Raw genomic sequence first — 15186 nt, 5'->3', positions numbered from 1 at the left:
CATTGACATTGTTTTCTGGTTTCCCTACCTTACCGAGGGTCAATGGCTAGCATTATGATCCTGGTGCTATTCGCCAGGATCACCATCGTCTGTTATCAATGGCATTTGTGTGATTAGAAGACCCTTTTTGTACATATATGCTCTCTAGTACTTTTTGGGATCTCCCTGGGAGAAAAGGTGTAAAAATAATTGTATAATTTTATAGCTGCTTAATGACTCAGTGGTTAGAGTGTCCGCCCTAACCACTGAACTAGGTTGTGAGTTCAAACCCCGGCCGAGTCATACCAAAGACTATAAAAATGGGACCCATTACCTCCCTGCTTGACACTCAGCATCAACGGTTGGAATTGGGGGTTGAATCACCAAAAATGATGCCCGGGCGCGGCCACCCTGCTGCTCACTACTCCCCTCACCTCCCAGGGGGTGATCAAGGTTGATGGGTCAAATGCAGAGAATAATTTCGCCACAACTAGTGTGTGTGTGACAATCATTGGTACTTTAACTTTTAACTTAACTTAAAGGGGAACTGCACTTTTTTTTAAATTTTGCCTATCGTTTACAATCCTTATGAGAGATAAAAAGACAAAAAGTTTTTTTGTTTTTTTTCTTTCTAACATATACAAATTGGCTAGTTCTGGGTGGCTAGAAATGTAATGGGAGCAATCAATTATACCTCTAAATCACTTTAAAAATGCATTCAAAATCTGCCGACAATACTTAATTTACGTTCTGTAACCTGTATAATAACCAAGCTGTAGCGACATAGATTTGATGACCTCATGACGTCTTTGTTGAAGCGTTCATAGCTGAGTTTGTTGCAGGAGGAATGAACCATTTTGTATTTTTTCAAGGGGGTATAGGTCGCACTCCTAATTTTCAAAAAAAAAACAAAAAAAAAACGTCACATCTGTAGCCTGCTACTGGTTGAGGCCCTAAACAACCGCATTGAGTGTTAATGCAATGGGCCGGCCGGCCCTGATTAAAAGTATGTGGTGTTAAAGGGGAACATTATCACAATTTCAGAATTGTTAAAACCATTAAAAATCAGTTCCCAGTGGCTTATTATATTTTTCGAAGTTTTTTTAAAAATTTTACCTATCACGCAATATCCCTAAAAAAAGCTTCAAAGTGCCTGATTTTAACCACCCGTCCATTTTCCTGTGACGTCACATAGTGAAGCCAACACAAACAAACATGGCGGAAAGAACAGCAAGCTATAGCGACATTAGCTCGGATTCAGACTCGGATTTCAGCGGCTTAAGCGATTTAACAGATTACGAATGTATTGAAACGGATGGTGGTAGTGTGGAGGCAGGTAGCGAAAACGAAATTGAAGAAGAAACTGAAGCTATTGAGCCATATCGGTTTGAACCGTATGCAAGCGAAACTGACGAAAACGACACGACAGGCCAGCGACACGGGAGAAAGCGAGGACGAATTTGGCGATCGCCTTCTAACCAACGATTGGTATGTGTTTGTTTGGCATTAAAGGAAACTAACAACTATGAACTAGGTTTACAGCATATGAAATACATTTGGCAACAACATGCACTTTGAGAGTGCAGACAGCCCAATTTTCATCAATTAATATATTCTGTAGACATACCCTCATCTGTGCTCTTTTCCCGAAAGCTGATCTGTCCAGTTTTGGAGTTGATGTCAGCAGGCCAGGGACGCTAGAGTCGATAGGGGGTTTAGCTCGCTCGTCTGCGGGAACAAACTGCCGCCATTGCTTGCCGTGCTACAGAGGTCCTTTGTCCCTGAATTGCTCACACACTCTGGCAGATTCAATGGGGGTCTGGTGGCAGATTTCTTTGACTTTATCGTTGGAAATACATCTGCTTTGAGTGTCGCAGGATATCCACACATTCTTGCCATCTCTGTCGTAGCATAGCTTTCGTCGGTAAAGTGTGCGGAACAAACGACCAATTTCTTGCCGCTTTCGCATCTTTGGGCCACTGGTGCAACTTGAATCCGTCCCTGTTCGTGTTGTTACACCCTCCGACAACACACCGACGAGGCATGAGGTCTCCAAGGTACGGAAAACAGTCGAAAAAACGGAAAATAACAGAGCTGATTTGACTCGGTGTTTGAGAAAATGGCGGATTGCTTCCCGATGTGACGCCACGTTGTGACGTCATCGCTCCGAGAGCGAATATTAGAAAGGTGTTTAATTCGCCAAAATTCACCCATCTAGAGTTCAGACATCGGTTAAAAAAATATATGGTCTTTTTTCTGCAACATCAAGGTATATATTGACGCTTACATAGGTCTGGTGATAATGTTCCCCTTTAAAACAAAGTTCCAGAAAATGTCATTGCTGTTCTGGGGTGAGGGCTCCTCTATCATGGAGGATGTGATCAAACAGTAATCTTTGCTTCACAGCATCTACTACATCCTGGGTTGTAAACAAGTTAACATGGAGGTGACGTCCAGTTCCACCATAGTTTTAGTTCTCTGACCTCATCATCCAAAACTCAGTGGACTTTGTTGATGAGCTAACGCAAATACCTTCTTCCCTGATTTCGGGTCAATATTTGCACAAAAATAAAGATATACAAAAGATGTTGTAACGCATCGATTAGTTTCAACTGTAATAACACTCTCCTTCCTTATTTATTGACCATCGTTCGCTCATGGCGATGAAAGCTAACAAGGTAAATGGTAGTCGAGAATTGCGGTTGCTCGTAGAGTTAGAGTTATGTCATGCGGGCAACCCAGAAACAAGGGTGTCCAAAGGGTGCCCTGTGGTTAGTGATGTGTATTTCCGGTCTTGTCATCCTCGTCCGTACAAAAGGGCGACACGGCACTGCGGCTGGATCAAAAGAGACGTCAGAGACGCTTTACTGAACTAAAAGTTGCTTTATTACAAGCGAGCGTCATTATACAGGACTGCAGTTCCTTGAGGAGGTCAGGTCAGAAAAATGAGGCACTCCTAACTTGGAGAAGCCAAACCATCAGTTTTTATATTCCTCTTTTCTGACTCTGGGTGTGTGCTAAGTCAGGACAGCACACCCTGACCATAAAAGGAGATGTTCGTTTGTAAGTGTCTGGAAAACAACTGCTTTAAGTCATTACTTAAATGTTGACGTTGAGCTAGACATGTAGTCTCTTCTCAAGGATAGGGTTATCACTTTTGCATTCCAAAGTCCCAATTAGGGCCTCTTTCCTACGAGAAGTAATCCAATCCACCTGCGAATATCAAACTATGGGGCCTTATCTTATTATGTGCTCAAACTTGTTAGAATCCGGTAATTGACGCACAAGTTCCTTGCGAGTCAAAATCCAGCTGCATTTTGTACTAGCTGCATGCTATGGGTGGTCTTGTCGGTGACCCCAGCATAAAGGGCATTGCAATAGTCCAGTCTAGAGAAGATGAGCATCAACACGACCCTCCGTAGGTCACTGGGGGAGAGGAAAGACTTGATCTTGGCTATTGTGCGTAGTTGGGAAAAAACAGGATTTCACCACAGATTTCACTTGCTTGTCAAACTTGAGGTCTGGGTTGAGTATGACCCCAAGGTTTTTGACATGGGGTTTTTCAAGAGTGGCCAAACTTCCTTTCAGCTCTAAGCCTTCTTCTTTTATCATACTAGGATAATACACATATTCCCCATTTGATTAACCTGTTTTAACACACTTGATTACTATGATTACCATACATGATTACTTGTTGTGATTACTATCATTGATTACACTCAGAATTATATAACCGATTATATAACTGGGCCCTTCGGTTGCCATGCCTCGCTGTTAGAAGTGGTAGGACTAGTTTTGTTAAGGACGATAGGGCTGGTGGATTTCTACTTATCACGACAATACCACTATTTACTTAAACTTGGTGGTTTGCTTTCTCCATGAATATTAACATTCACCATATGCAAAACATGATATGAGTTGATTAATTCACTTCATTAGTTACATAACAGAATAAACTAAAAAAGCACTTGGAGTGCACAGACCTCAACCAGGTCCTACCTGCCAATAGTAAAAAAAAGTCCTGAGTCCAGTCAGAATCAGAATCAGAAATACTTTATCAATCCTCAAGGGGAAATTAACATTTTCAGCACAATCCCATTCAAGAGCAGACAAACATTACAGGGAGACAGAACAGGATCGCTGACGTGTCTGCCAACTTCCGGCGCCCCTTAGAAAAAAAGGTGAGAAACAGAAAAAAAAAAAAAAATTCAGTCTAAGCCTGGGCCCCTGGAGAGGAGGTCCAGACTGAGGCCAAGGGGGAAAAAACTCATAGTTTACTATGTGTAAACTATGAGTTTTTTAGTCATAGTCATAGTCAGTGTTCTGGACTGGAACTTTTCTATAGCAAAATGAAAGAAATGGAGTAAACCCTCTTGTCATCTTGGAGGCGGGGCTACTGGATGCTTGCAACGTAAACATAAGGTAATTTGGTAGAAATTATCTTCAATTGATCGATTTATTTTTCTAATTTACAATTTAAAACCATGAACAAATACTTTTCAGGTGAATCCTTTTTTGACGCAAACAATGTTTTTATTATAACCCTTTCTTTTCAGCGTGGTGGCAATCATCCTGTCTATCTAATGTTCTGATGCAGTTTTCAAATATGCCGCTAGCTATTGGCAGCACGTGCCCTAACCGTCGCAATTATAGCAAATATGACAACTATATTGGCATCTTGTCCTTTAGCAGAACTACACCGCCAACTGAATATTGTGATGTTGGAACAACGTCCGTGTCATTGGCGTGTTTGTCTAATAATGTTGATTTAAGCTCCTTAACCTTCTGTAGGCTTGTGTTTGGTAAACACAGGCAGGTTTAGTTGACACAATCCTCTGTTTGGATATGTCCAACCATCATAAAGAAGTAATCCTTTCTTTAGGCCTTGTACCCCAGGGAAGTGACTCGCAGAGACTCTCATAACACAGCTATTGTTGTAAGAGGTCTGTTGAAATATGGCGCCACTACAGCCACAAATAGATCAAAGTCCTGTGTGAAACACTGTAGCGTCAATAAATGTGTATTCAAGAACACATCTTTATCATAATCCCAAAAGAGGGAACTTAAGATTCGTTATTATAATTGCGCCTAACTGGGTTTAACATCAAATTGATTAGTGTCTAACGAAGAAAATGCAACTTTGTGAAACTGGTTAACAAACAAATATTGATCCGTACAAATCCAGGACCATCCATCTCACACACCGTGTGTGAAAAAGACAGAGAGACACTACTACAGCATGGTGTACTACAAAAGATGCACATTTTACAGTCACTTATGATGTTGTAACAGAGCTAATGTTGACATAAAAAACATAATTCCAAGTCATTCCTATATGATCTGTGATACAAACTGATCAGATCAGTTCAATTGATTTTCCAATTGTGTGACTTTATCATTCAGGTATAAATGAATATTAAATTTGAAATTCTTTGGATAGCATGTGTCTTTCTAGCACTGGAATATCGATATTTCTTTGACTAATACCATACTTGCCAACTCTCCCGAATTTTCCGGGAGACTCCCGAAATTCAGCGCCTCTCCCGAAAACCTCCCGGGACAAATATTCTCCCGAAAATCTCCCGATTTTCAGCCGAAACTGGAGGCCACGCCTCCTCCAGCTCCATGCGGACCTGAGTGAGGACAGCCTTTTTTCACGACGGGAGGACAACAGGGTGACACTGACAAGAACTAAAATCATCCAGACTAGAGATACATTGTATTACTATGTTTATCTTACCTAAAAATTAATATATTTATTAATTTAAAAAAACAAAAAACTAAATACATTTTTACTATATTTTGCTAAAAACATCAAAATTTATTGTATTTTTATTTGTATTTTTTCGGACTCCTTATTGCATCCAGCCATAAAATAAATACATATGTAGTGGCATACATTAAAATAAACATATTTGAAATAATTAATTTTCAATTATCATAATAATTCATTTAAAATGACCATATTTAATTATTAAAATAATTGCTTGTTTATCAACAACTTTAGCATTTTATTCATTACATTTTGAAGCTCTCAGAAGCCAAGTTATGTTGTATTCACTATGATTTCTTTATGCAGGTTTGAAGTATCAATTATCTAAACATAGTTTTGTTTGCATATTTTCAGGATGTATATATATATATATATATATATATATATATATATATTTATATATATATATATATATATATATATATATATATATATATATATATAGATATATATATATATGAAATACTTGACTTGGTGAATTCTAGCTGTCAATATACTCCTCCCCTCTTAACCACGCCCCCAACCACGCCCCGCCCCACTCCGACCACGCCCCCCCCCAACCTCCCGAAATCGGAGGTCTCAAGGTTGGCAAGTGTGACTAATACAGTAACTGTCAATGAGTCTCATTGTAGACATAACTAAAGAGGCGTCCATCCATCCATCTTCTTCCGCTTATCCGAGGTCGGGTCGCGGGGCAAAAATATAAACAGCACTGTGCTGAATAAATATTGTATTATAGTAGCAGATGTGGTCATCTTTCCCCTTTATTTTTACTTTGTTTGTCTTAATGGCCATAATATACAGTCTTAAGTAGTAATTGTTTCTTTTATCTATCTCCATTGTTGTGGTAACTTTTGGAAATACCTGAATGTGTTTCCTCAAATTTGTGTTGGAAGTCGTCAATAGCTTCCAGTTCTGCGATGCCGCTTTCCATCCTGGCTACTTCAGATCATTTACTGGCGTATATATTAATTTATATATATATTTTAAACATTTGTTTATTGGATTTTTAACATATACAGTCCAGAAATACAATTAAACAGATGTTATTTTTCTGGTTGTTGTTGATAAATGGCTTTCGCGTTGCATAGTAGAGTTTTAACTTTAATTTACAGATATAGCGATGAACTCTAGTCATTTTCTAGACAGTCATTTTCTGAAGTGTTCCTGAGCCCATGTGGTGATATCCTTTACACATTGATGTCGCTTTTTGGGGGATCGAAGGTCACGGGCATTAAATGTTTACGTGCAGTGATTTTTCCAGGTTCTCTGAACCTTTTGATGATATTACGGACCGTAGATGGTGAAATCCCTAAATTCCTTGCAATAGCTCATTGAGAAATGTTGTTCTTAAACTGTTCGACAATTTGCTCACGAATTTGTTCACAAAGTGGTGACCCTCGCCCCATCCTTGTTTGTGAATGACTGAGCATTTCATGACAGCTGCTTTTATACCCAATCATGGCACCCACCTGTTCCCAATTAGCCTGCTCACCTGTGGGATGTTCCAAATAAGCGTTTGATGAGCATTCCTCAACTTTCTCAGTCTTTTTTGCCACTTGTGCCAGCTTTTTTGAAACATGTCGCAGGCATCAAATTCCAAATGAGCTAATATTTGCAAAAAATAACAAAAGTTTTCCAGTTCGAAAGTTAATTATCTTGTCTTTGCAGTCTATTCAATTGAATATAGGTTGAAAAGAATTAGCAAATCATTGTATTCTGTTTTTATTTACACAACGTGCCAACTTCATTGGTTTTGGGTTTTGTAGCTTTTGTGGACGCTACCGTAGCGTCAACACTGAAAAGCTACTTTATGTTGAAAATAGCAAGGTCCAACCACTGAGTAATGTGATTAAACTGGTTACGCCATTGCTGTCAACACTGTTTTCTATGAATTTATTGAATTAATATAGTGAGAACATTGTCAGGCTTGTCCCTGACAGTTTGGTTAAGTTTTAGTTTTTCCTCTGTGTTTGTTTTATTTCCTGTCAGCACTCTTATTTTGGTTCAGTTTCCTGTTTGTCTCTCTGAGTGCTGTCCCCTCAGCTGTGGCTGATTGGCACCTGGCCACACCTGGTGTCAATCAGCCAGCTGCTATGTATACCTGCCCTGCCCTCCAGTTACGGCTGGATTGTTGTCATGAATATTTATCAGTAATACTTGTAGCTCCTACCTGTTACTTGTCTCTGTTCCTGTATGCTGTGGACTGCTTTCTGTCTTTTTGTTCCTAGTTCCTGTGTGCTGGATCCTGTTTCCCGTTTTCCAGTTTGGCGTTCCTGCTTTGTGTCTTTTCTTTATTTTTACTTTTGGACATTAAATAATGTTTTCCTGCTCAATGCCTATCGTCATCTCTGCATCTTGGGGTTCGTCACCAACACAATGTGACAAACATAAAAGCAGGGTTAAAAAGCATTACAATTGTTACATGGATTTAAAATGAGCTTTAATGGTAAGACATTTGTGATTAAGGGCTATATAAGTAAACTTTGACTGATTGATAGATAAGCCTTTGGAAATGAGCTAGTTTACCTAACACTGTTGTTATTTTGGGGAATATACCCGGCCACTCATAAGACCTTCATTCATCTCTCCTTTTCTGCCTAAAATGTTTACTTATTGGAATCTTTATTTGATGTATTCAAATGGATATGTGTTTGTTGAAATATGTGCATAGTTGAGTAAGAAAAACTGTGGTGTTTGCCTAAGTGGGCGTGTCCAGTAGCAGACAAACATGTTCATGTGAAACTTTTGGGATGCACCACTGGCGGACGTCACGCAGTGTAGAATCCTCACTGCTCCCCCAGGTGCCGGATGGCTGAGAGTCAGTATGGTTCTGGTTATGATGTAAGAGGGGTGTCGTGGCGCAACCCTCTCGTGTCCACCAATGAAAGTATAGGCTGGGCTCAACTCCCATCTTTTGTAGCCTGGCTATAAAATGCACCAATCAAGTCCTCCTCAGTTCATTCGCTTCATCCATTATTCTCTGTCCTCATAGGTACCAGTGAAAAGACTTATCATGAGGTAAGAATATTCTTCAATAGACACTTTTATTGGGCATATTGTATTGACAGTAAAACAAAATATTACTGTTATTTTATTTGTATTTTCTCTTCTTTTTTCAGTATTTTGAGGATTTGATTCATACATTTTTTTGTGTCCTTTGTCAAGCTTTCATTGTGAATGAAGGAAAATCGTAATGATAATAATACCCATCAAATGTTTAGGATATTTAATTGAATCTTAATGAAAAGTACATTTTATGTTTTAAAATAGGTGTTCTTATCCTTTTTGACCTAGGGGCCCAACTTTTCTACACTGACTTACTCTTGATTTGCAAGGCGTTCAATAAAGATATCTAAACTGCATACAGTTTAACAGGATTAAACCTTGTCAAATGGTATGAAAGCATTTGTTAATTTAATACGATTATTATTTACTGAACACAAAAATGGACAAATATACTGCAAAAGAAAAACTGATTTAAAAATACATTTATATACAATGTTGCAGTGCTAAAATTAATCAATTCTACCTACTTTGTGCTTAAAAAAACTTCTACATGAGTTTTGCTCCAGACTCCTTCTAAATGTTTGAGCTAGTGGTGGGAAAGCATAAGACAACTGAGTATATTTCTTACCCGTAGAACAAATCGCTAGGAAAAACTGTTATAAAGGATATTTTGATAATATCAATAATCAATTTAGACATTTTTAAAGTACATTCGTTCCTAAATAAACTGTTTACGACCTTTTAAATAAGATTTTTTTTTTTACATAATTATAGCCCTCTAAATATTAAATAACACCCATAAAGTCACTTTGACACTCATTTCGCCCAATATAATAGCCTTGAGTGTGTTCTACTGTAGATTACAGTACTCACTGGTAGCCCAGAGGATCCTTCAAGCGTCATTGCTATGGTCATCACTCAGGCCACTATAACACAACCACTACTGTATGTGGAAATACATCATCACATTAGACTTAGACTTAGACAAACTTTATTGATCCACAAGGGAAATTGTTCCACTTTTTCTTCTTTTTTTTTTTTTTTTTTTTTTTGAAACCACAGGTGTAAATTGTTCTGCAAAAACTTGACTGCAAACTTGACAGTCTTAATCACAATTATTATCGCTACGGTTACGGTACCGCTGCATCCAGCTATTGTATTTTGACATTGCTCATGTCAAAGGCTCACCAGCACCAATGTGGAGATGTTGAGTTGAAGTGCATCAAAAAGAAATTCTGCCAAAAGTCGGTCAACTTGATTTTAGTGCAGATGATGACAAAAAATGATATATATACATTATACAAGTATACAATTTTTATCATCTGTGCTATATATTAGGGCTGTCAAAGTTAATGTGATAACGTGTAAACTATAAGTTCTTTTACTGGCACTAATTTCTTTACCGCGCGATTAACGCGCATGCGTTCTGACTCCTTTATTGACCCTCGGGCCATTCTCAAATGTGGCTGCATTTACTGTTTACTGATGAGCCACAAGCGGGAAAATAGCCAGTGTTGGCGCTAAGAATTTTCAAAATGGGGTCCCAGGGACCCCATCAAGTCATAAAAATGGGTTCCCGTAGTACATTTATGGGTTCCCACTTTTTTGTAACCGTTTTGAAAACAAATGATAAATGTATGTATTATCCTGTTATATCTCACATTCTATATTGTGTTTTGGAAAAAGGTTGCCATAAACGTTACTTAATTCATTGAAAAAATAATACAAAAGAAAACAAATTTTTATGCATATGTAAATTTATTCAGTTATAAACATTAATTCATTTTCTTCTTTCCTTCGTGGAGCTAAACTTTACTGCAGCCGGTAGTTTTTTTAATATTTGTATTTAATAATTAGTAGGTGTATTTATTTCAGTATAAAAGTGTAAAAAGTTTTATGCACAGTCAAAAAAAAACATTTTTTTTAATCCACGATTCCTGTGAGACACATTGGAGCAACAGCCTGCTGCCGAGTTTACAGTTGGTTTGTCGAACTTCATGTTCTTGTATATATTAGTTTAACCTAATAATAACATAAAATGTAGATTGTTGCTGTAACTGTTTTAGTAAAATGGCATAAAAGCTCAGCAAAAAGTCATGCTTTGTCAAAGATGTTTTGTAATGCAGTCTGTGATATTTTGATTAAAAATAAACGCTGGTACATCAGTTGAGGAACAGGAACAGGACACGTTCTTGCAGATTAAAATAAAGTGTATATTCTTTTATAAAATGTTCTGGTTGATAGTCCTCAATTACAGAATGTTTAGCAGGCTGACTATTACATTTTATTACCTGAGAAGGTTAAAACATTGTCATGCAGGAATATTAATACCATTAACTTATACATCATGTAATGTACAGAATATCAGAAGCATTTATTCAGGTAGAAATATCACACATTACATTACAAAACATTATTGACAATCAAACCATTATCATAACAATCCACATTTTGTGTTATTATGCATGAAACTGGTATGATGGAGCTCCTCTCCTCTAAATGCAAGTGCTCTTACAGCAGGAATACAGATTCTGTATTCCTACAAAATACAAAATCTGGCAAGACACCATCGCACTGCATGTACTTTTTTATTGTCATTAAAGGTGTGTTCATGACTTTTTTATGTTTAGCTGTTTAAAGTTATGTTCTTTACAAGTGTATGTAAACTTTTGACCACGACTGTGTATGTGTATATATACATACATATATATATATATATATATATATATATATATATATATATATATATATATATATATATATTGTGTGTGTACCATAATAATATAATGGATATAAAATTAACAATTATTATAATTAAATATTAAGAGTATGTGAAAGTTCAACTCCTACCTTGTTTACTTCCTAACTGACTACCTCTTTAAAGCTTTGTAATCAATCAGAAATATCAAGCAGCTAAAAGTCCAACATGGATAAGTGGGGAGAGAGTGTTTTGCATTATGTTATGTGTGACCATGTTTGTTGACCATGTTTGTTGACTTTTTGTGCTGGTTGAATTGTTTTTCTGCACCATGACTAGGAAAGGTTGTTTGGGTTGGGTCATAAAAGTAATTACTGTGATATCAGGAAACTACATATCATGGTCACTGACGTTCTCCTACATTCTCATCGAAATGGCGACAGTTCGCCACATGTCGAGCCCCTGGGAATTTAAGTGCAATATGAAAACACTCTGCAAGCTAGAAAATACCCAAATATTTGGATACAAATTAAATTTGGTAGTCAGAATGTCATATAGGAACATTTAAAATCTATATTACTGCAAAGACTTTCAAAATGTTTACTTACTATACTTACTGTCACCAAGTTTTGAGCAAATCAATGACTTGCAATTTAGGAAAACATTTTTTTTAAATGTTCCTGTATGAAATTCTGACTACCAAATTGAATTTGTATCCAAATATTTGCGTATTTTCTTAAGCAAATGTTATTTACGCTAGAAATAACTTCTAATTAATTATGATTAATCACAGGTTATCTGATTTTAACAATTCATCACCTGATGGCCCTATATATATATATATATATATGTATGTATGTATGTATCAGTGACATGCGGTCACTAGAGGCAGGTGAGGCCCCGCCTCACCTGCCATCATGGAAAGAAAAAAATGTAAAAAGAAAAAAAAAAAATTAAATTGTTATATGTATCCAGTGATTATACTATAAAGTTATTTTCCATTTAACTTCACCAGTTTTAGATTATTTTTTTTCAAAATCGCTGAATTTTCACATTTGCCGTTCAAATACTGAGAAGAGACGGTGCGGTGAACAGTAGCCAGTCGAGGCACGTCACTCAGTACCTCCACATGGACGGACTCGGCTAACTGCTGGCCTGCTGTGCAGTGAGACTGTATTGCTATATGAACTATATTATACATTTCCATAGTTTAGTTAGCTGAGGTATATAATGTACAGTGTATTTTGTCAACAACTGTATGTGTGTAAAGTATTTCTTGTGCTGAGCGATCATAAAACTGCTGTGAAGACGCACTGGCTGAGGCATGCGTAACCCCGCCTCCTGGTGCTTAAGGCACCTAGCTTCGCCGCAGACTGCACCCACCGACGAGAGCGCCACACCAACCAAAGCCCACACCCAAACCCTCCACGTGCAAGACCGAATCCACCCAAAAAAAGTCACTTAACAAGAAGCCAAAAAGTGCAAAAACAACATTGCTCGCGCCGGAGGAGCCGTGAACGACTGCAAGGACACTACATTAGGTACACCTGCAGACTGCAGCACGGATTTCATATTCATTCATTCACAACTCCTCCAACACGAACACCACTGTTCCCACACTTATAAGTAAAGGTAAGACCATAATAACGTTTTTTTTATTAAATGTGCTTTTTTGTGTGCTACAGTTTGTATGTGTAAAGTTAAAGTTAAGTTAAAGCAGGGGCGTCACTAGCTTTTAAGGACAAGGGGGGCTTTGCCCCCAGGAGATGCACAGGATGCGAGCGAATGTTACGCACGAGCACAAAACTTCACAAACGGCTAACAAAGATTTAGAAATTATTCATTGTTATTTTTTTTATTTTTTTTAAATGCATGGGACGAAATGAAATGCTCCCCGGGACGATGGCTTTTAACCATATATTTTCTTTTTCTTTTTATGTATTTATTCATTTTACATTTTATATTAAATGTCTTGGTTTTTCCTCCCTCTGAAAATCCTATTAAATGTTTAACAAGCCATCCTATAATAATAAAACAGCTATTAATGTAACAATACAATAAAACAAATATATTTAATGATGTTTTTTTCATTATTTTAACAATAGGCTTATGTATATTACTTTATATAGATTCTACAAGAAACACAAAACTTAAAAAAATAAATGATTTACAATTGCACACACAAGGTTTTGTGCAGCTTCACTCATTGTAAAGGAAGATAATGTGCTTCGTACACCTGCAGGACTGCAAGCAAGGTCGCAGAGAAAATGCGGGCTGGAATTTGAGTGATGTGAGCATTTTCTATATGAACAAGTGGAATGGATTGGATACCGATGCACGTAAGGGGCTCTCTACCTTACGCTACGAAGTGGGGGGAAACTGAGTGAATAATAACAGGTTATATGATTATTTATTTAAACTCATATTTGGGCCACTTTATAATGAATATGTCGGCATTTATTTGTAAAAAAACAAACAAAAAAACACCAAATTATTTAGGGGGGCTTAAGAATATTTTAGGGGGGCTTGAGCCCCCCTAAAATAGGCCTAACAACGCCAATGAGTTAAAGTACCAATGATTGTCACACACACTAGGTGTGGTGAAATATGTCCTCTGCATTTGACCCATCCCCTTGATCACCCCCTGGGATGTGAGGGGAGCAGTGGGCAGCAGCGGCGCCACGCCCAGGAATAATTGTTGGTGATTTAACCCCCAATTCCAACCCTTGATGCTGAGTGCCAAGCAGGGAAGAATGCTGGTATGAGCTTTTAAACATAACCCGTTAACTGCTGCCAATCAAATGGTGAATAAGATACTCTTTAGGGTTCATATGTTTGTAAATCTGACTGTGATGAAGTCAGTGCCTCACCAGTCATGAACCTCACCGCACGTTACTGGTATGTATGTATGTATGTATGTATGTATGTATGTATTCATATATACAGTATTCGTTAGGGCAGGGAAAAACACAGAGGCTATTTCATCCCTACAAGCCTGTTTCGCAGGTTTCCCTGCTGTTCAGGGGATTATATATAAATAAAATATATAAATAAAATATATTTTATTTATATATAAATAAAATATATTATTGTGGAGCCCACAACAAACCCAATGTCAACAATAGCCTCTGTTTTTTCCTGACCTAACGTATATTCCGCTCTACCCCGGTATTGAGCACTGTATAACGGATAAACCACAGAAACCTTGACTATATATATATATATATATATATATATATATATATATATATATATATATATATATATATATATATATATATATATATATATATATATATATATATAAGCCTGCGAAACAGGCTTGTAGGGATGAAATAGCCTCTGTGTTTTCCCCTGCCCTAACGAATACTGTGTATATATATATATATATATATATATCCATCCATCCATCCATTTTCTACCGCTTATTCCCTTTGGGGTCGCGGGGGGCGCTGGAGCCTATCTCAGCTACAATCGGGCGGAAGGCGGGGTACACCCTGGACAAGTCGCCACCTCATCGCAGGGCCATATATATATATATATATATATATATATATATATATATATATATATATATATATATATATATATATATATATATATATATATATGTGTGTTTGTGTGATTTTTTTAAAATCATATTCTACATATTTTAGGCCTAAAAGTGTTCAATTACTTCATATCTACTTTGGTAAATAAAGAAAATGGATGGTAATTTCCGTGTTAT

The 15186-nt window shown here is 37.2% G+C and overlaps 1 protein-coding gene across 5 annotated transcripts in view; it reads left to right on the top strand.

Annotated features, from left to right (window-relative positions):
- The window catches only part of tat (tyrosine aminotransferase), a 65177-nt gene that overhangs the window by 17372 nt on the left and 32619 nt on the right, over positions 1 to 15186 (top strand). For 2 of the 5 annotated variants that reach the window (XM_061927883.2, XM_061927885.1), the window contains exon 2: positions 8748 to 8773. The exons of 2 other annotated variants lie outside the window; for them this stretch is intronic. In XM_061927883.2, the coding sequence (XP_061783867.1) occupies positions 8748 to 8773 (26 nt within the window). Of the gene's footprint in view, positions 1 to 8667; positions 8774 to 13701; positions 13799 to 15186 lie in introns of those variants that run through there. One more of the 5 variants, XM_061927886.2, reaches the window with a different exon arrangement.

Source organism: Nerophis lumbriciformis, linkage group LG35 (assembly GCF_033978685.3).
Source record: "Nerophis lumbriciformis linkage group LG35, RoL_Nlum_v2.1, whole genome shotgun sequence".
In the NCBI taxonomy this organism is placed as follows: Eukaryota; Metazoa; Chordata; class Actinopteri; order Syngnathiformes; family Syngnathidae; genus Nerophis; species Nerophis lumbriciformis.
The sequence above is the reverse complement of the archived record's forward strand: the minus strand, read 5'-3'. Positions and strand labels throughout refer to the sequence as shown.